The sequence below is a fragment of the Balaenoptera physalus genome (assembly GCF_965194825.1).
Source record: "Balaenoptera physalus genome assembly, chromosome: 21".
NCBI classification, from domain to species: domain Eukaryota; kingdom Metazoa; phylum Chordata; class Mammalia; order Artiodactyla; family Balaenopteridae; genus Balaenoptera; species Balaenoptera physalus.
Genome location: NC_138902.1, coordinates 21102286 through 21121904, shown reverse-complemented (window position 1 = coordinate 21121904; position 19619 = coordinate 21102286). Strand labels below are relative to the sequence as shown.

Here is a 19619-nt window from a genome sequence, read left to right as displayed (position 1 = left end):
TGTTCCTATGGGCTGAGTCACTTGCACTGAGGGAAAAGGTGGGGCTGGGGATGAGGCTGGTGGAGAAGAGGAGAGTTACCTGGACGAGACTGTAGAAAGTTCAGAAAGCGTACTGTGAGGTATTTTAGGAACTATGGTGCAGGAAAGAAAGCCGTGTTATTAAGGTATCTCAGCTCTGGCTGCCATAACAAAATACCACAGATAGGGTGGCGTCAACAACATTAATCCTCTCAGTTCTGGAGGCTAGAAAGTCCAAGATCAAGTTGCCAGCAGATTCAGTGTCTGGTGAGGACCCTCTTTCTGGTTTGTGCAGACTCCACCTTCTCACTGTGTTCTCACGTGGCCTTTCCTTGGTGTGTGCTCCTGGAGAGAGAGGTCTCTGGAGTCCCTTCCTCTTCTCCCGAGGGCACTAATCCCTTTGTAGGGGCCCTACCCCTACGAATGGCATCACATTGAGAGTTAGGGCTTCAACATGGATTTGGGGAGGACACGAACATTCAGTCTGTGACACACAAGCATATGGATTTGCTACTGCCCTGATATACTCTTAGGTATAGTAGGCTACTAAGGACACTTGCTATCTCCCCCAGTTTGCCCTGGGTAGGGAGTTTAGCCTTTGTAGATCACAGTGAACCTGTGTTGCTTTGGTCACAGTGTTCTAGGCCATCTTGGAGAGACTATTGGCTGTTCCTATAGCCAGTCAGATTGGGTTGCTTCTAAGTAACTTCTCAAACTGATATCATACTGATATCTAGAAACTGTCCTTTTTGCACACCAAGGAAATAAGACACCATTTACAATTGGAAGAGAAACGTTTCTGTTCACTTATCAGAAGGGTTTTGGTGAATTATAGGCAAGAGAGGAAAAAGTTGATTTTGAAAGGCACAGGTTCCCCCTTTGATTTAGTAGTAATCTTATCCCAACAGCATTTAATGAGAAGTCACTGTGGCCAGAGAATAATTTTATTGGGCTTTAATTAAAAGCACAAGGGGATTTGTTAGTTTGTTTTGTTTTGTTTTCTATCTGTCTCCTTCCTGTCTTCCTCTTTCTCCCCTCATTCTTCCTCTTCACTTCCATGTTCTCCCTGCCCCTGCCCCACTCTGCCTCCTCTTCTTCATCCTTTAACATTTACAATGTTTTTGGCTTGGCTAGTCCCTCTGGATAGAAACTGAGCTGAGCAGGATATTGATTACCAAATATGGTATTGCTGCTAAAGATGTTAGAGGAATGTGACTTGTGTTCTAAGCCTCCGGCCTCTGAATAAGCTGCCAAACAAATTAGGTCATTTTAACTTCTGAGCTTTTTTTTTTTTTTTTTTTTTTTTAATAAAGAGCTGGAACTTTGATTTGGAACATGATGGTGGTGTTATTTTAGCTCACACAGGGAGGAGGGGTATGAAGACGGGGGTGGGGAGTAGGGGGGGCTCAGTTAAGCATGTTTTAGGACCTGAGTCACGAGACCAGGTTGTGTAAGAGGCAAGCACGTTGTATGGAGCCTTGATGAACCGCTCTGGCACATCAGTGAAAGAGCTGAGGCATAGAATGCAGATGTCCAGCCCCATTCTCTGAGGCTAGAGACTCCAGAGGCCCCCTGACAGGTCCCAGGATGGTCTTCTCATGTTACCCATGCTGCTCGCGTGGATGGGGGCTCAGGGTTATTAGGAAAGCTGCTGCTTCACAGGAAGGATGGGGGAGTTAAGTGCCAAGGAGGACACTCGGAAATTGATAGCAAGCTGCTTCTATGTGTAGTTGGATGGGGTGTGATATGAATATGCAGGTCCTTCCACAGCATACCTTTAAATGACAGCGGGGACTGGGCTTGTCTCCCAGCAAAGGCCACAGCTCTTCAGATCCGTATTTGGAAATATTTACTCTGTTGTTGATATCAGCTTTGATAGAGTGAAATGCTCATAGTGGAAGTGAATGGAAACAAACACTGCTTCAGGATGCTGCTTTGTCTTTTTCCCCTTATGTACATTTTTCTCAAGATAATACTGAGGTTTCTCAAATTAAAACGAAAACCGAGACCAGTTAAAGAAAGAATTTCTTTTTATATTTCACATAGCTGGCACCCCCTTTTCCCTTTTCGTCATTGGCTAGGGCTGCACAAGAGGATTCCTTTTCTTCTTGTGCACCCGCACCTGTTTGCGCCTTCAGTTGGAAATTTCACCCACTCCAGGACATGTGTGGGTCAGGGCTCTGGGCTGTAGTTGTGCCTCCCTGAGGTCCTCGCTTTCCTTCCGCTCCCCACCCCAACCCCCTTATTTGTCTTATTGCCGCTCCCATCAAGTCACAGGCTGTTCCTCCCATCTTTAGAGCTGAGCCCGAGAAGTTCAGAGCTGTTCATCCTGGTCTACAAGAGTTAGAGACTCCTACTAATTTCTTGTGGAAATTGCTCTCGTCTTCAAGCTAATAAAAAGAAGAAAGGGGCTTTGGGGCGCCCAGGCCCACGTGGGTGCTAAACTGGGAACCTGTGTTCTTAAGATACTCATTTTCAGAACTTCACTCCTTTTTCAGAACATGCCATACAAACAAACATGGTACCTAAGTCTGTTCTGAATGCACATTTATGCACCATACTATACTGGGGTGTCTTTTTGATACTATTGTTGGGGTCCAGAATCATAGCATTGGATATAAATATCGAGATTATTCATTATGCTCAGTAATAGAGGCATTCTTGAATGGTGGGAGGGTTTCAGAATAGATTTATCTTGCCCCAAATCTTGTATTTTATAGTGTTTCTGACTTATTTTATTGAATATATTTGGCTTAGGTAAACTGCAATAATAGGGTTAAAGGTAATTGAAATTACTACCCTCTCTTTGGCCCATATAATCTGTTGTCTGTCTATCCATGTAGCTAGTAAGCCAGCTATAATCAAAATCAGGACCTTACCACATCAAGACATTCATATAAATTTATAAGCTAACTGGAATTAAATGATACTAGTTATACTGAAATCTTAAAACTGTTTAGTTCCTGGCTACTTAGTAACTCAGAGTACATGTATCACCCCATATGAAGGCTCTCCAGTTAGAAAGGGATGGGAATTTTCCCCCTCTAAGAGGTGATGAAACTAAGACATTGAAGAATTAACATTGTTTTAAACACTGGTCAAAGCCTTGCCTCTTAACGATTTCAGGTGTTAGACTTTTCCAGTATTACACAGGGCTTTATATTAATTCATTCTTATTTGTAGCCATTATTAATTAGTTTTTAACTATGCTAGGCATTTGCTGGTCCAGATTTAAAAGTTGAACCTGAAAGTTTTAGTCCAAAAAGAAAAGGAATAGATGAAAAACCATGCAACTAAAATTTTAATACAGTAAACTAAATCTCCTTGACTTTGTGGACATGCTGTGTTATGGGTTTTCGTGTATTCTGTGTAAGTAGTGAGAATGAGAGCTCTTGCTAACTTTTTTTTCCTGATAGGCCGGGTTTACTGGTGTGTTTATTTTGTCACCATTCCGGTTTGACTCTAAGGAAATGAAAACATCTTCCATTTGTTCTTTATTTCCAAAGGGCATCCGCTTCGATCCTGAAATTCCACAAACACTACGACTAGAGTTTGCTAAGGCAAACACGAAGATGGCCAAGAACAAACTAGTAGGGACTCCAAACCCTAGTACTCCTCTGCCCAACACTGTACCTCAGTTCATTGCCAGAGAGCCATGTAAGTTGATCTACTTTTCATTTTGGATAAAAAATAATAACTAAGACTTGTTCAAGTACTTTATGTGAGATTACACCATGGGACATAGAGCTGGCTGAATGTCATTTTCCATTTCTGAGAAGAGACTGCCTTTTCCTGCTGTCTGAATTCCAAATACAGCAATCTTGTTCATGATTGGCTGTCCCAAAAGATGGTTCAGCTTGATCAGTACTGTAACTACAAAATTTCGTTTTAAGTGCTGTAGATTTCCTTAATGTGATCTGACCTTATTGTGCGTATGCCCTGTTTGCCTTGGGGTTTAAATCCTTATTCGTTTCCCCATCCTTGGACCATGAGTGCTGGTTCTCAGCATTCACTTTACTTCATCTGTTGAAGAATATCAGTTCTGTGGCTTCAGGGAAATAGAATATTAAATATGAAAGAAGCAGATAATAAGAAGTTTGTTCTGTGTTTGAGAACAGTTTGGCCATAAATCTAGGAGGGAAAGTAAACATACACAAAGAATTTATATAGTAGAGCGGTCAGTTCTAACAAACTAATACCAGTAAAGCTTTAAGAAAATTCGGGGCTTCCTGTTTTAAATTAATTGGGTAAAGACACTGACTAATTGCAAAACTTTTACCCCACCTCATGAGCTTATTCCCTTAAATGTCCAGGCTACAATTTCTGCCTTTGATTGAGTAACTTGAAAATGTTGTCTTAATTTTCTTTCTCAAGCTCAATCAGTAGCAGAAGTGAGGCGTGAGATAGGCCCTAGCTTTTCCTTTCAGTGCATGGCCGTATGTGATTGAATACGGCAGGGCATTCAAGGAATCCCAAGTGCCTTGCTGTTACTTGGAATATTTCCGTCCTATCATTCTTGATCTTCTTTCTAAGCCACATGATCTTGATCTTCTTCCTGCCTTCCTTGACAATATGCGTCAACATTTCTTATTGAAATCGAAGGGCACATGGGTTCCTTTCTCCCCCGTGTCATGTGCGTGTCAGATTTAATCGGGTTGTTGTGGAAATTACAGTCATTCTGTAGCTCAGTCACTCTTGAAAAGCTGCTGCTTATCAGGGGAAACTAATAGATAAAAGAAGAGTTTCTCCCTCGGTGTGTTCTACAGTTTTTCTATGAAGCCAGGAAATCATAATAGAGAAAAAAAATATTTTGTTCTTCCATGTCCTAGGGAAACTTAAAACCTTTGTTTATTTGGGAAATCTAAACAAAAGTTTCATCTTATGGTACAGTTGTACTACAGGAGGACGTATGGACATTTCTTACTAATTCTGTATTCTAAACAGCATCTAGCCCAGTGCTTTGTACATTGCATATATTTAGTAAATATTTATTAGTGATGATAAGTCGATAAATTGAGTATTTTAATTTGGCTATGTGCAGAATTATTCCATTTGTATGCCTCTTCATTTCTTTCTGAAATTTCTTCTCTCTTTAAGGCATCAGAGAAGAGTATTTGTAGGATACTTTTACTTAGAAAAGACAACCTAGAGTAACTCTTTACTTAGTGAATTTGCCTGCTTCACATCTCAGAGTATTTTGAAAAAATTCAGACAGGAAGTGTAATGCTGGCAATACTTTTATCCTTTCAGTTCTTTATTGAATTTTTTTCTTTCTGAGAGTTTGGTTTTTGGTTTTTTTCCCCCCTAAATTTGCTACAACAGCTGTGAAGTAGTTAGCCAGAGAGGTGATGCCAGTTCACAGTAGGGTACATGAAAGCAAGATAGATGAGCAAACTGGACACCCACAAGTCCCTGAAGTTACAGGAGAGCTTCGAGCAGAGTTTAGAGCGCTGCTCTGGCTGGCTCCGCCTACCACCCTTCCCTGTGTACTGAACCGCTCAGAAGTGGTCAGATAGTTTCCATGGCAGGGTCAAAACTTGCCTGACTGCTCATGGCCAAACAGACTTTCAAGTGTTTTTTTTTTTTAAAAAAAAAAACGCAAACACCAGTGTATTCTTGAGAAAATAAGTTGGCCTGATTTCTCTCAATATAGCTCCTTTTTATGACATAGGGGCCTTGACGGACAGCAATTACACCGTCCACTGAGATCGACCTTATCATCCTTTACAATTACCTCTGGAAATTGTGAACTTTTCTGTCACATATGCAAAATTGTTGTTTTCCCTGAAGCACACCACAAACTAAGAAAGAACATTGTAGTGGTTCTGTACTGGCGAATCCAATTACATTGTGCCCATAATTGGTACTAGAGGTGGTGAGTTTAACTACCTATCAGGAGTACACTAGGATGGAATCATAGGATTTGGGGGTTGGAAAAGGCCTGTAGGCTTCTCTGTTTCGGGCCATGAGAGAGAGATTTTATAAATGCTTCCTTTTGTTGATGCTTTTTGTATGATGGCGGCTGAAAAGTACTCATTGCCATCACTAAAGGAGGAATGTGCTAGGATTCGATTATACAAACAAATATTTACTCGAACTCTCATTTCTCAAACATTGAACTTAAATGAGCACCAGGTGTGTTAGACACTGGGGAAGAAGGGGACCGTGGTTTCTGCCTTAAAAGAGCTGTCAATCTAAGGGGTTGGTGGTGATCAAAGTTGTCAGGAAACTTGGCCCATATAAAGGATATAAATGAGATGCCTTGCAGCTTAGTCTAGATTGCCAAGTCAGACTGCCTTATTTGCTGAACACCTGCTCTGTGCCAGGCATGAAAGATGAGAAAACCAGGTATTGCAACTTAAAGAAAAACCTTTGACCTTGCTGTGCTCCTGTTCCCTTGCTGAAAAATGGGAATAATACCTTCCTCACGTGATTGTTATGAGAGCTAAATACAACGATATTATAAGATTGTGTTGAAGATTAAATGGGTGTTAATATATGTAGAGTACTAGGCAAATGTAAAGGACAATCCTAATTTTTTACAAAAACATGAGTTGCTTTTCGTTCCTGATAGTTAAAGGTAGGCTTTGATCTTCTGAGGCGTCCTCACTGCGTGGTTATAGCCAATTGTCTTTACGAATTAGGAGAAAAGATGAATGACATTCATATACAATCCCACGAAAGTAGTATACTTCCCTAACTAAATTCTTACTGATTTGAGCTTCTCCTTCTCTTACTCCCTTTTATGTAATAAAGAAAAATACTGGGAAAAGGCAGGAAGTTAAGAGATGTATAAAATTTATAAATTATATAAAATTGTGCTGGATTGTACATTTGGTTATACAGGAAAATAGTGTTCTGAAGTGTAAGAACTCTGCTTTAGAGATGAATGCAGGGCGAGTCACGGTCTCTGAGTTTTGTTTTCTTCATCTTTAAAATGATACTGTGTGTCACACCACTCTGCTAATAAGCATTTTACATGAATTATCTCCTTTGATTCTCAGTAGTACTATTTTACAGGTGAAGAAGCTGAGGCCTAGGAAGGTTCAGTAACTTTCTTGAGGTCATCAGCTGTTTGGGGTTGAATTGTGTCGCTCCCACCCAAATTCATATGTTGAAGTCCCAACCTCCCAGTTGGGCGTTGCCTCCAAATGTAACCATATTGGAAATAAGGTTTTTAAAGAGGTGATTAAATTAAAATGAGGCCATTAGGGGGGACGCTAGTCATATGACTGGTGACCTTATAAGAAGAAAAAGAGACATAAGGGATGTGCTCACACAGAGGAAAGGCCCATGTGAGGGCCATGCAAGCCAAGGGCAGAGGCCTCAGGAGAAGCCAAACCTACCGACACCTTGACCTTGGCCTTCTAGCCTCAAGAACTATGAGGAAATTAATTTCTATTGTTTAAGCCACCCAGTCTGTGGTATTTTGTTACAGCAGCCTGAGCAGTCTAATGCATCAAGCGATAGAGCCTGGATTTAATAAATTCTGGCCAGTCACTTACTAGTTTTGTAACTTTGGTCTAATGACAACCTCTCTGTGCCTCAGTCTTCTCAACTATAAAATGGCAATAATTGAACATACCTGTACGGTGGTGAGGATTAATTAATTGACAAATGTAAAAGTTGGAAGAGGGGCCACATAGTGAGTACTCAGTGATTGTTAATATGTGCATAGAAGAATGTATGTTTGTCTCTTGTTGTGAGACCTGTAGTTTTTCTGCTTTTTGTATACCCAATATCCTAGCACCTAGAAAAATACGTGGAATTTTTTAAGATGCCACAGATTTCATTTTCTGCTTTTTCACTTGGAACTTTTAAAATTCACAGTATTAATGAGTATGATTGGGATATGATAAAATGCACATACTTCAAGTGTCTAATTTGGTAAGTTTTGTCATAATACATATTGAATTTAATTGAATAAATGCTCTTGATCTGTTTACATTGCGGCATACCGTATTCTAATGCCGTTAGAAGGTGGAAGCAGCCAATGTTCAACAGAGCCCTTAGGTCAGACAGATCCTCCCTTTTCAGTTCAGATTTATGGAGCAAATATCACAAGGCTCTATAGAACTTTGCAGAATTCAGATCCCTATAGTCCAGCCTTGAGCATTCTGATTCTGCGGGTCTGGTCCAGGACTTACGCTCTGTATTTTGAAAAGCTCTCCGGGTGATTCTGATACACAAGCATTTCTGAGAATCACCAGCAGAGCAAGGAATTGTAGTTAAACTCTCCTTACTACTCACTCTCCTCCCTCACCCTAGCCTCACACGCATCTCCTCCCCCCAAAGAAAGCCAGTGCTCTCTAAGAGTGGTACTTTTATTGTATTTTTTATATTTGGATTATCTTAATGGCTTCTTTTTTCTTTTGAATTTTATTTTATAAGAGTGATCCTTTTAAACACCTAGTAAGCACATAAGCCTTTGGTGAATAATCAGACCACTTCCCAGTTTTCCTGCCACACCACTGGAATTTCCCATTTGTCCAATACTGACCCCAGCCTTCGGGAAGTGAACTTTCTGACTTATGTCTGAAGGGATCCTGTGAAAGTTCAGAAAAGCCTTTAAAGTACCTGGCAAGTGCCCTCCCAGGGACAACACCCAGCAAATATGAAATCTCTTAGCCATCACCTGTGTGGCATAGGGGCCTTCCAGGGCCTGGACTGAAGCTCCCTGTGCCCAGGGAGCAGAGCCAGCATGCCTGCATTTTCCAGGGTAGCGTGCACAGCATGTGCTGCTTGGAAAACCAAGGGTGTCTTTTTTTTTTTTTTTTTTTAATTTATTATTTATTTTTGGCTGTGTTGGGTGTTCGTTTCTGTGCGAGGGCTTTCTGCAGTTGCGGCGAGCGGGGGCCACTCTTCATCGCGGTGCGCGGGCCTCTCACCGTCGCGGAGCACAGGCTCCAGACGCGCAGCTCAGTAATTGTGGCTGACGGGCCCAGTTGCTCCGCGGCATGTGGGATCTTCCCAGACCAGGGCTCGAACCCGTGTCCCCTGCATTGGCAGGCGTATTCTCAACCACTGCGCCACCAGGGAAGCCCCCAAGGGTGTCTTTATAGTCCCCGCCCCTGTTCTGAAAGTGCACCGAGTGCCACCAGGACCGGGGGCTGTGTATCCCACACCTGCTGTCCTCGAGCGGGATCATCTAGAAAGATGGCAACTGGGCCTGAGGAAGACCTAACCAAACTGGGCAGAGGGAGGCAAGGGAAAGACAAAGTTGCAGGTGTTCTGTGGGGAGGAGGGCAAGACTTGTTTTTACTCTGAAAAGCAGCTCCCTTGCATTTTTGTGTTTTATGCTTCATGATGCAAACAGTTTTAGTTTTTTCTGATGGTAAAAGTACATGCTTCCGAGAGGAAAAACATTTTTAGGCAGTCCAGGAAAATATAAAGAAGAAAGTAAGTCACTAAAATTCTACCACCCCAAGACAATCACCATGAACATTTTGGTGTCTATCCTTCCATGCCTTTAGCATGCATAGAATGAAAGTGTATCTCTGATTTTTGAATTTCAAAATCATTTAATTCACCTCTTTGTCTTTGGGCCAAAGTTCTGATGCCCACTGAGATTGAACAGGCAGAAGTACTATCTGGCTCTCACAACCCTTCACACGGTCTCTCTGTGTTGCACTTACTGTAGGGCACTATGTATTCAGGTGGCACAGGTACCTTGCTAGAAACCAGAGGAGTGGTGGTAGACATGTCTGTTGGGCTGTCTTTCTTAACTATCTGAGGTCTCAAGTGAGTCCAGCAAGCTCCTGAGCTGCTGGAATTCAGGTGGTTGATTGACCCGTAGGCTTTTATTAAATGCATGGGAAGAGAGGAAACAAACATTTATTGAGCAACTATGCTATTCGCTTAAGAACTGTGTGTAAAATACTTACTTTCCTTCCCAAAGTCACACGGCTCATTTTTAACCTAATTGGCTCTAAACCCACTGCTGGTCTCACCATACCATACTACCTAACTTACAGCCCACAGGTGCTTTTGGCTATCACTGTTTTTAAGATATTCCTTAGGAGGTACTTTAAAATCAAACCTCTGAAGGTTTATTAAAGACCCCAGAGGCCCGCATCAAGTTGTATGGGCAAGATTTCAGGGCAGGTCACTACTTAGTGAAAATCAGGCTTCACTATAACTCTTTAAAGTATCAGATTTGGATGGCCAGGGTCCATTAACTCTAAAATGTATTCTTAAGTAGTTGACCAACTTGAACTACTGGACAGTTTTATTTAGTTTTGGTGTAGTTAATTCTAAGTCATTATTTCAGAAAATAAGAGTGACCACTTTTTAACAGTTTATGTATTTTATTTCAATAAATAATGGCATCGTCAGCCAGGATACTTGACTTCTTTGTTTATACTTGGAGGACATGCACACAGGTCACTTAGGAGGCTTTTCAGATCATTCAGATAGAAATGGCAAAGAGCATGGGTGGAAAGGCGTGTGATACAGTCCTGTTTTATTTACATTGTCTGGGGTCCTAAGACCTCACCTGCCCACTCCTTGAAACTGATAGTATGAAACCAGCATAAATACTCACCGGTTTATGGTTAAGTAGATAGTGTGCTCTATAAGTGGTGCCTCTTTGTAAAGTTCCAAGAGGCTGATACACAATCTGCAGGAAATTTTTCACTTTTAATTTTCAAAGCGATTGAACAGATCAGCAAGAAACCTTGCCCGCTCTTTATGTAAAAGATAGAATTGAGAGACCCAGTCCTGCAGTATTTTTTTTTTAAAGTAAAACTAACACAGAACTGAGGGATTGTCTAGCTGGATATTGGATCTGTTATTTGGGGAGATCAAAGGTTTCAGTCTATTTTAGGGACCATCCCTGGAGACAGAAGTATGATGATCATATGATCACAATCTGAGCCCACCTGCATTTGAGAAATCGGCCCATCCTTTTTTCTTGAATCTTCTCTTTACACTTAAACTTATAAAATTGTATTTTTATTTCATTTTCTAAAATGATTATGCCTGACCCATTTTATTGTTAGTTATAAAAGTAAGGAGACCATAAATGAAATTTGAAGGGTTAAAATTATAGATTTTCCTCCTGTCCAGAAATAACCACTGTTAACATTTTGTTGTGTATCTTTCTATGTACATTTCTATATACATATATATGCATAAAAAATACGGAGTGTGGCAGGTGGTTGTTGTTTGGTTTAGTTTGGTTACAACATATGATCATGCCGTCTTTATCATTTCTCACTTACCTCCTGAACATCCTTCCATCCAGGATTGTAAAACCAGAGCATTATTTTTAAAGGCTCTTTATAAGTGAAGGGTATGGGCGTGGTGGTGAGGGCCTTTAGTGCCAGGCTAAGGAATTTTTTCTAAATTAACTTGTAGGGAGAGAATGGAGATCATTGAACACAATAGTCTCACACTTTACCAAGGCAGACTCTCCTTCTTTAAGCTCTAGGAAGCTGCATTGGGAAGACAGGAAAGGGAGCAGAACACCATACAATCTTTTATGTAGAGAAGGAAAATGGGTAGTGGGAAGAAGGCACTTGCCCCAATTTTGCCAAATTTGACTCAGAATGCCACTGGAAATACCTTAGGGAGGTGGCGTGTTTAGGACTGACGCCGTCCTCCTCTCCACCCACCCCTTCCACCAAGATTATGGGAGAGGAATTGGTGATGGTGAGGACACAAATCATTGTTTCGCCTGTTTTGCTTAACCCAGTCCTTGCTGGTAAGGGTTTTGATGGGAGGGAGCCCAAGGGGGAAGAGGAAGTTCCGGAGAAAGACAGCAGTAGTGAGGAGTCTTGGGGCAGTCAGAGGCATTGGGAAGCAGTAGTAAAGGAAAGTAGTAAAGGTCCGGAGATGGACACAAGGAGGAAACAGGAGGCGGCCGGCTGCTGAGAGGAAAGGAGATGAGGACATCAGAGTATAAAAGCTGAGCCTGCAGGACTGTGCTTGACTGGGCTTACTTGACTCGAGCACCCATTGCCTCTGAGGCAGCTCTGCAGTGGGGACCGTCAAGGCTTTCTGTCCTTGCTCTGGACCAGTTTGAAGCCGTCAGAAGTGATGTTCAATGAAACATGCCAGTGACTTCCATTCTGTGTACTGAGACTCCACAATGTTTGAGTAACCCACTGGGCACTCACTGAACACCTTCAGCCCGGCAGCGCCAGCAGGCATTTTGTACGCCCGATTGTTATGAGTCAGGACACGTATTTGGCACTCAGGATATATAAGAGCACCTAGGCCCCTGGACATTCTGAGAAATAAAACCGTGGAACAAAACTACAGTAAATAAGGACAGCAAAATACTCTTAGAAACCAGAGACCTAAACTAATGTTTATTTCCACATATGTCCCACTCTGAAAAAGTAAAAGTATTGTTTTCCTTTTAAAAAGAAGAATCAAACACTTACTGAGCCTCACCAAGATTTACAGCCCGCTTCCATCTCTTTCTTCTCTTCAAACCTGCACATATTCCTAGTTGTTGCTTAATGTGTGTAATTGCAATAATTTTAATAATTAAAGGTAACAGTAATATTAAAATGTTAGGCAATGGATTTGGTAAGAGTGGTTTCCATATAGATATGTCTTATTTTATATGGGAGGTATTTTACTACAATATCAGTAGATCAGCTAATTTGATCCAATTTATTTACATTATGATTTAATGAAGAGCCTATCTTTGATTAGCAATGGATGTTAAGATTTTGCTTTCAATTTCTGTTTCTTGTTTATCTGATCATTGATCAGCTATACACAAATGCCTTAAGAACTCAGGAAGTCACATCTCCTTGGAAATCACAGAATTCTTTCATAATGCAAATAACTGACCCAACTTTAGTGTTTTGTAAACTCATATTATTCATTACCTCTGCAGAGAAATGAGAGAATAAAGGGAGTTAATTTACTGGTACAGTGTAGAAGAAACAGACACCACAGACTTGGTTCTTTTAAGGCCACGTACCCTCTTTACCTGCTCATTAAAAGGAAAGCATCTCTTTCTTCGTTAAAGTTTGATGCAGGCTCCCTGTTCCTCTCTTCTGCTTTTTCATACACTTGCAATCCTCAAATACAGAGACACTTTTTCTTGTACAACAATTCTCAAAAGTATTGGTCTACCAACCCCTGGTTGGTCTCCAAGACCCATTCAGGGAGTTCACAAGGTCTAAACTATTCTCATGAGAAGAGTTGTTTTTCTCACTGTGTAGTGGTAGACACAACTACTGGCACCTTAGTACATGTCAAGACAGTGGCACCAAACTGTACTAGTAATCACTGTATTCTTCACTTTTTTATAAATTTATTTATTTATTTATTTATTTACATTTTATTTTTGGCTGTGTTGGGTCTTCGTTGCTGCGTGCGGGCTTTCTCTTGTTGCGGTGAGCGGGGGCTTCTCTTTGTTACCATGTGTGGGCTGCTCATTGCGGTGGCTTCTCTTGTTGCGGAGCACGGGCTCTAGGCGTGCGGGCTTCAGTAGTTGTGGCTCGCGGGCTCTAGAGCGCGGGCTCAGTAGTTGTGGCTCGCGGGCTTAGTTGCTCCACGGCATGTGAGATCTTCCCGGACCAGGGCTCAAACCTGTGTCCCCTGCATTGGCAGGTAGATTCTTAACCACTGCGCCACCAGGGAAGTCCTCCATTTTTCTTTCTCAAGATTGCTTTGGCTATTCGGGGTCTTTTGTGTCTCCATACAAATTTTAAGATTTTTTTGTTCTAGTTTTGTGAAAAATGCCATTGGTAGTTCGATAGAGATTGCATTGAATCTGTAGATTGCCTTGGGTGGTATAGTGATTTTGACAATATTGATTCTTCCAATCTAAGAACATGGTATGTTTTTCCATCTGTTTGTGTCATCTTCGATTTCTTTCATCAGCATCCTATAGTTTCCGGAGTACAGGCCTTTTGCCTCCTTAGGTAGGTTTATTCCTAGGTATTTTAGTCTTTTTGATGCAATGGTAAATGGGATTGTTTCCTTGATTTCTCTCTCTGGTCTTTTGTTGTTAGTGTATAGAAACGCAACAGATTTCTGTGTATTTATTTTGTATCCTGCAACTTTACCGAGTTCACTGCTGAGCTCTAATAGTTTTCTGGTAGCATCTTTATGATTTTCTATGTATAGCATCATGTCATCTGCAAATTGTCTTCTACTAAACCAGATACTAAAGAGGTTTGCAAAAATGTAGAATTTAAGTTTTTCCTTGTTTGTTTTGAAATATGTTTTTCACAAAATATATCTTATTTATTTTAATGTGCAATGGTTTGGTTTTAATTTTTTTTAAGTTTTAATTTTTAATATGGTGAATATCAATTGATATAACCCACGGCAACAAAAGTTCTTTGGTGTCTTCAGTAGTTTCTACCAGTGTAAAGGGGTATTGAAACTAAAGTTTAGAAAACACTGGTCTTAAACATTTAAAGTTAATATTTTATTCCTGGTTGGATAGAGTGGGCATGGAGATCTGCAGTTACCAGAAGACTACTATCGATTTGGGGCAGGTGATTGTTTGGCTTCAGCAGCTAAAGCCATTCAGAGCTAGACTGGAGGGAAACATCGCCCCTGCAGTGCCTGGGACCTTGCAGGCTCCTATGCCAGCCTCGGCTGTGAGAGGACCTTCTACTTCTGCTGCTTATTGTCTAGAGACCAGCCCAAGAATAACTGCGTTAAGTGGTGATTTGAACAGCTGGATGATATGCCACCCATTCATCCTCAGAGAACCTCATATAGGCCTGGACGGAGTACCTTTCAGAAATGCTTATTCCTCCCCCCTCACACTCCCTTTACCAAATGCAATACAAGCTCATTTCAAGAAACTTGGAAAAGATAGAAAGGGAGTTTTTAAAAGTTAATGTTTTTGAGTTCCTAAACCTAAAGACACACGCTGTTAAACTCTTTTGTATTTCCTTTGTATTTTTTAACATACAGCTTTACAAATTTTTTAAGTACAAAGGCTTAAGGCATTTTAACAGCTTTAAAACTATACATGTATTTTCCTCATGTTCATTGGTTTTTAATAACTATTTTTATTTAACATACTATCTGTATATCTTAGAAATTAAATGCAGCAAATTATCTCTTTTGTAAAGTTGCCAAGGAGACACTAACCCTGTGAGATGGGTTCCTAAGCTGCAGGTGATTTAAATTATCCAGGGAATGTTTTCATCACAGCATTTTCTTTATACAAACATGCCTCACCCCAATCCTTAGAGTCACAGGGTAATGAGACTTTTGTGGGGTGGGGGGGAGGGGAGGGAGGTATAGTTAATTTACAATGTTTTATTAGTTTCTGGTGTACAGCAAAGTGATGGGGGGTGTGTGTGTATATGTATGTGTACACATATATACACATGTATAGGTATATTTATATACTCTTTTTCATATTTTCCATTATAGGTTATTACAAAATAGGTTCTTATTGTTTATCTACTTTATATACAGTAGTTTTTATCTGCGAATCCCAAACTCCGAATTTATCCCTCCCCCACCCCCTTTCCCCTTTGGTAACCATCAGTTTGTTTTCTTTGTCTGTGGGTAATGAGACTTTTTAATAAAGCTTTCCTTTCCAATTAAATTCAGGCTTCTGGATAATGGACAAAAGGTAGGCAGAACCGCCAGAGAGAATCTTGCTCTGCTTATCAGGAAGAAAAAAACAAAACAAAACAGCATTCTACTTATCTCTGCACCCTTTTCCCCATCTATCAAATGGGGATAATACTGTCATGCACAGTTGTGATGAAAGGTCAGTGATTATGTACTTATGTGCCTGTATTGGGCACATGGTAGTGGCTCAGTTAAATGACAGCTTTAAAAAAAATCATACTCGGTTGCCTAAATCTACCACAAATGTGTGGGCATGGAAGATTAGATGAGATGACAGCTCACTCAACACATTTATCTCAGCCTTGTGAGACCAGAGGCAGAGGACCTGTGCTTGAAATTCTGACCAACAGAATCTGTGAAATGGGGTTTTAAACCTCAGTCCCCTAATCCATACTTCTTTATCAGTTTGCTTTCTCTATAAATGCTTATCTGAGATTCTGGAGAGATGTATTCTGTGATGGAGTTTAAAAAAAAAAAAAAAAAAACCTAAAGCGGTTTCTTCCTGTTGACAGAACAGAACCTTTCACCTGGATTCCTTTGAAGTGGCCCAAACCCCCCATCCAGCGTTGTCGCCCTCTGTTTTCTCCTGTGCACCGTTCTTCCTCAGCAGATCGCCCTCTGTTTTCTCCTGTGCACCGTTCTTCCTCAGCAGATCGCCCTCTGTTTTCTCCTGTGCACCGTTCTTCCTCAGCAGATCGCCCTCTGTTTTCTCCTGTGCACCGTTCTTCCTCAGCAGATCGCCCTCTGTTTTCTCCTGTGCACCGTTCTTCCTCAGCAGATCGCCCTCTGTTTTCTCCTGTGCACCGTTCTTCCTCAGCAGATCGCCCTCTGTTTTCTCCTGTGCACCGTTCTTCCTCAGCAGATCGCCCTCTGTTTTCTCCTGTGCACCGTTCTTCCTCAGCAGATCGCCCTGTTTTCTCCTGTGCACCGTTCTTCCTCAGCAGATCGCCCTCTGTTTTGTCCTGTGCACTATTCTTCCTCAGCAGATCGCCCTCTGTTTTCTCCTGTGCACTGTTCTTCCTCAGCAGATCGCCCTCTGTCTTCTCCTGTGCACTGTTCTTCCTCAGCAGACCTCAAGCTCCTCTGCGGCCCCTGCCGTACCGTTCCTTCACCGTCTTCATCAGCACACCAGCCATCCCTTCAGTCTTTAGATCGCTGTGCACGTTTTCTGCTTTCTGAAATCTTTCTCACCTTCATCTACTAGGTCAGCCGGCTTCCAGGGGGTCTTTTCCGCGTTCGATGCCTCATGATCAGCTTCATCATTTGCACACGTTGTCTATACGTTCAGTTTTGCTCTGCCTTCTTTCTGTCTCAGTCACTTACAGGCCTATTGCTCCTACTAAAGTGTAAACATCTCAAGAGCAGAACTGGACCTTACTCCACTTTTTATCTCACCTCCCCTCAAATGTTTGCTCAACTCAAGTGAGAAAATCGTCACAGGAACACACCATAATTTCCTGTACAGAACTGTTCATGTTTGGCCAGGGTGAGCTCCTTCACCTCCTGAGAGATATTTAATTAAAAGACAGAAAGACACTTCTCCACCCTCAGCCACTGATTAGACTGTTTTGTTCAAGTAGAGAAGCTTCTTCTGGCTCCAGCTCCGTTGCTTCTCAGGACAGCTAAAATCCTAGTAGCTGCACACATTGTGGAATGAAGAGGAGGATGGCAAAGCACGGGCTGCGTTACACTTCGAGCCTGACATTTTTCATGTCATTTACGCTCCAAGCAACCACCACTTCTACTTGTTTTTTCCCCAAGGAAAAGAGCCTTGATACAGGGTAATCCATTGTTACAGATCAGCTGTATATTTATTGATATGCAGAAATGAGGCCTAGAGCTGAGAATGAAAGCAGGTATCAGAGCATCACGTAATATATAATCCCATTTATATCCATATCAACATGTGTATATTTGTATGGCTTTTCATCACAGATGTTAAAATATGTAAATCAAGTCTTTTTTACAGTTCAATTGTTCATACCAGGTCAATGTATTGCATTTAGTTAAGTCTCTTATATGTCTTTTAATCTAGAACAGTCCCCTTACCGCACTCTCTCTTTTTTATGCCATTGACTTGTTGAAAAAAGCATCAGCCTTCCTGAGAAAAAACCATCCTGCTGGGCTTTTCTGTTTATTTCTTTGTGTCCTTTTACTTGTTCCTCTGTTCCTTCTACTTACTGCAAACTGAAAGGCTTGATTAGATTTGAAAGGTATGGTTAAATTCAGGTTCACCTTTTTTTTTTTTTTTTTTAACTTATTTCTTCTATTTATTTCTTTTTGGCTGTGTTGGGTCTTCATTGCTGCGTGCGGGCTTTCTATAGTTGCGGTGAGCGGGGGCTACTCTTCATTGCGGTGTGCGGGCTTCTCATTGCGGTAGCTTCTCTTGCTGTGGAGCACGGGCTGTAGGCATGCGGGCTTCAGTAATTGCGACACACGGGCTCAGTAGTTGTGGCTCGTGGGCTCTAGAGTACAGGCTCAGTAGTTGTGGTTCATGGGCTTAGTTGCTTCGCGGCATGTGGGATCTTCCCGGACCAGGGCTCGAACCTGTGTCCCCTGCATTGGCAGGCAGATTCTTAACCACTGTGCCACCAGGGAAGCCCCCACGTTCACCTTGTTTTGTCAAGAATCACCATCATAGGTGGTGCCGTGTGCTTCGTATGGCATTGCATTATGAAGTAACTAACGTATGGGCTATTCTGCGTTTGGTGATGGTAAGATGGACCTGTGGATTTGGGTAGCAGTGGCATAATCTCTTCACTGTAAAGGTCTCTCAACTTCAATTCCCTGGTTTCATCTGCTGATCTTTACCTCACTACTTCATTCGTGGTTGAAAAATGGTGGGTTTACTAATTATATTTGTTTACTATGAAATACAGTTAGTTCATCCAAGGCAGAAAAAATGCAGAATAAATGTTGATTATTTTCCTTTCATTGCCGATTTTGAGCCTAAGAGATTGGTGCCTGGTTGTCTATATTGATGATCACTGTTCTGAGGGGGGTTTTGTCACTTTTTTTTCCTTTCACTTTGCATATTTTTCAGCATCGTAATGAACTCGTGTTTTTATATTTTCAAGGTGTTGCAGTTTATTTCAATCATTCTTTCTGATACCTGAGGGCAGCGAAAGGGCAGCATCTTTTTTTAAAAAACCATTTTTTTAAATTGAAGTATAGTTAATTTACATTGTTGTGTTAGTTTCAGGTGTACAGCAAAGTGATTTGGTTATATATTATTTTTTAGATTCTTTTCCATTATACGTTATTTCAAGAGATTGAATATAGTTAGCTATGCTATACAGTAGTTTCTTCTTTTTTTAAACAAATCATTTATTTATTTATTTATTTATTTAAATTAATTAATTAATTATTTGTTTATGGCTGTGTTGGGTCTTCGTTTCTGTGCAAGGGCTTTCTCTAGTTGCGGCAAGCGGGGGCCACTCTTCATCGCGGTGCGTGGGCCTCTCACTGTCGCGGCCTCTCTTGTTGCGGAGCACAGGCTCCAGACACGCAGGCTCATTAATTGTGGCTCACGGGCCCAGTTGCTCCGTGGCATGTGGGATCTTCCCAGACCAGGGCTTGAACCCATGTCCCCTGCATTGGCAGGCAGATTCTCAACCACTGCGCCACCAGGGAAGCCCTATACAGTAGTTTCTTGTTGTTTATCTATTTTAAATATAGTAGTGTGTATATGTTAATTCCAAACTCCTAATTTATCCACCCCCCCCATCCCCTTTGGTAACCATAAGTTTGATTTCTATGTCTGTAAGTCTATTTCTGTTTTATAAATAAATTCATTTATGTCATTTTTAGATTCCATGTGTAAGTGGTATTGTATGATACTTGTCTTTCTTTGACTTACTTCACTTAATATGATAATCTCTAGGTCCATCCATGTTGCTGCCAATGGAATTATTTTGTTCCTTTTTTATGGCTGAGTAATATTCCATTGTATATATTACATACCACATCTTCTTTATCTGTTCATCTGTCAGTGGACACCGAGGTTGCTTCCATGCCTTGGCTACTGT

General features: G+C 41.2%; 1 protein-coding gene across 3 annotated transcripts in view; it reads left to right on the top strand.

The window, feature by feature from the left end:
• The window catches only part of RBPMS (RNA binding protein, mRNA processing factor), a 187871-nt gene that overhangs the window by 107630 nt on the left and 60622 nt on the right, over window positions 1-19619 (top strand). For all 3 annotated transcript variants that reach the window (XM_082444697.1, XM_082444695.1, XM_082444696.1), the window contains one exon: window positions 3525-3675. In XM_082444697.1, the coding sequence (XP_082300823.1) occupies window positions 3525-3675 (151 nt within the window). The remainder of the gene's footprint in view (window positions 1-3524; window positions 3676-19619) is intronic.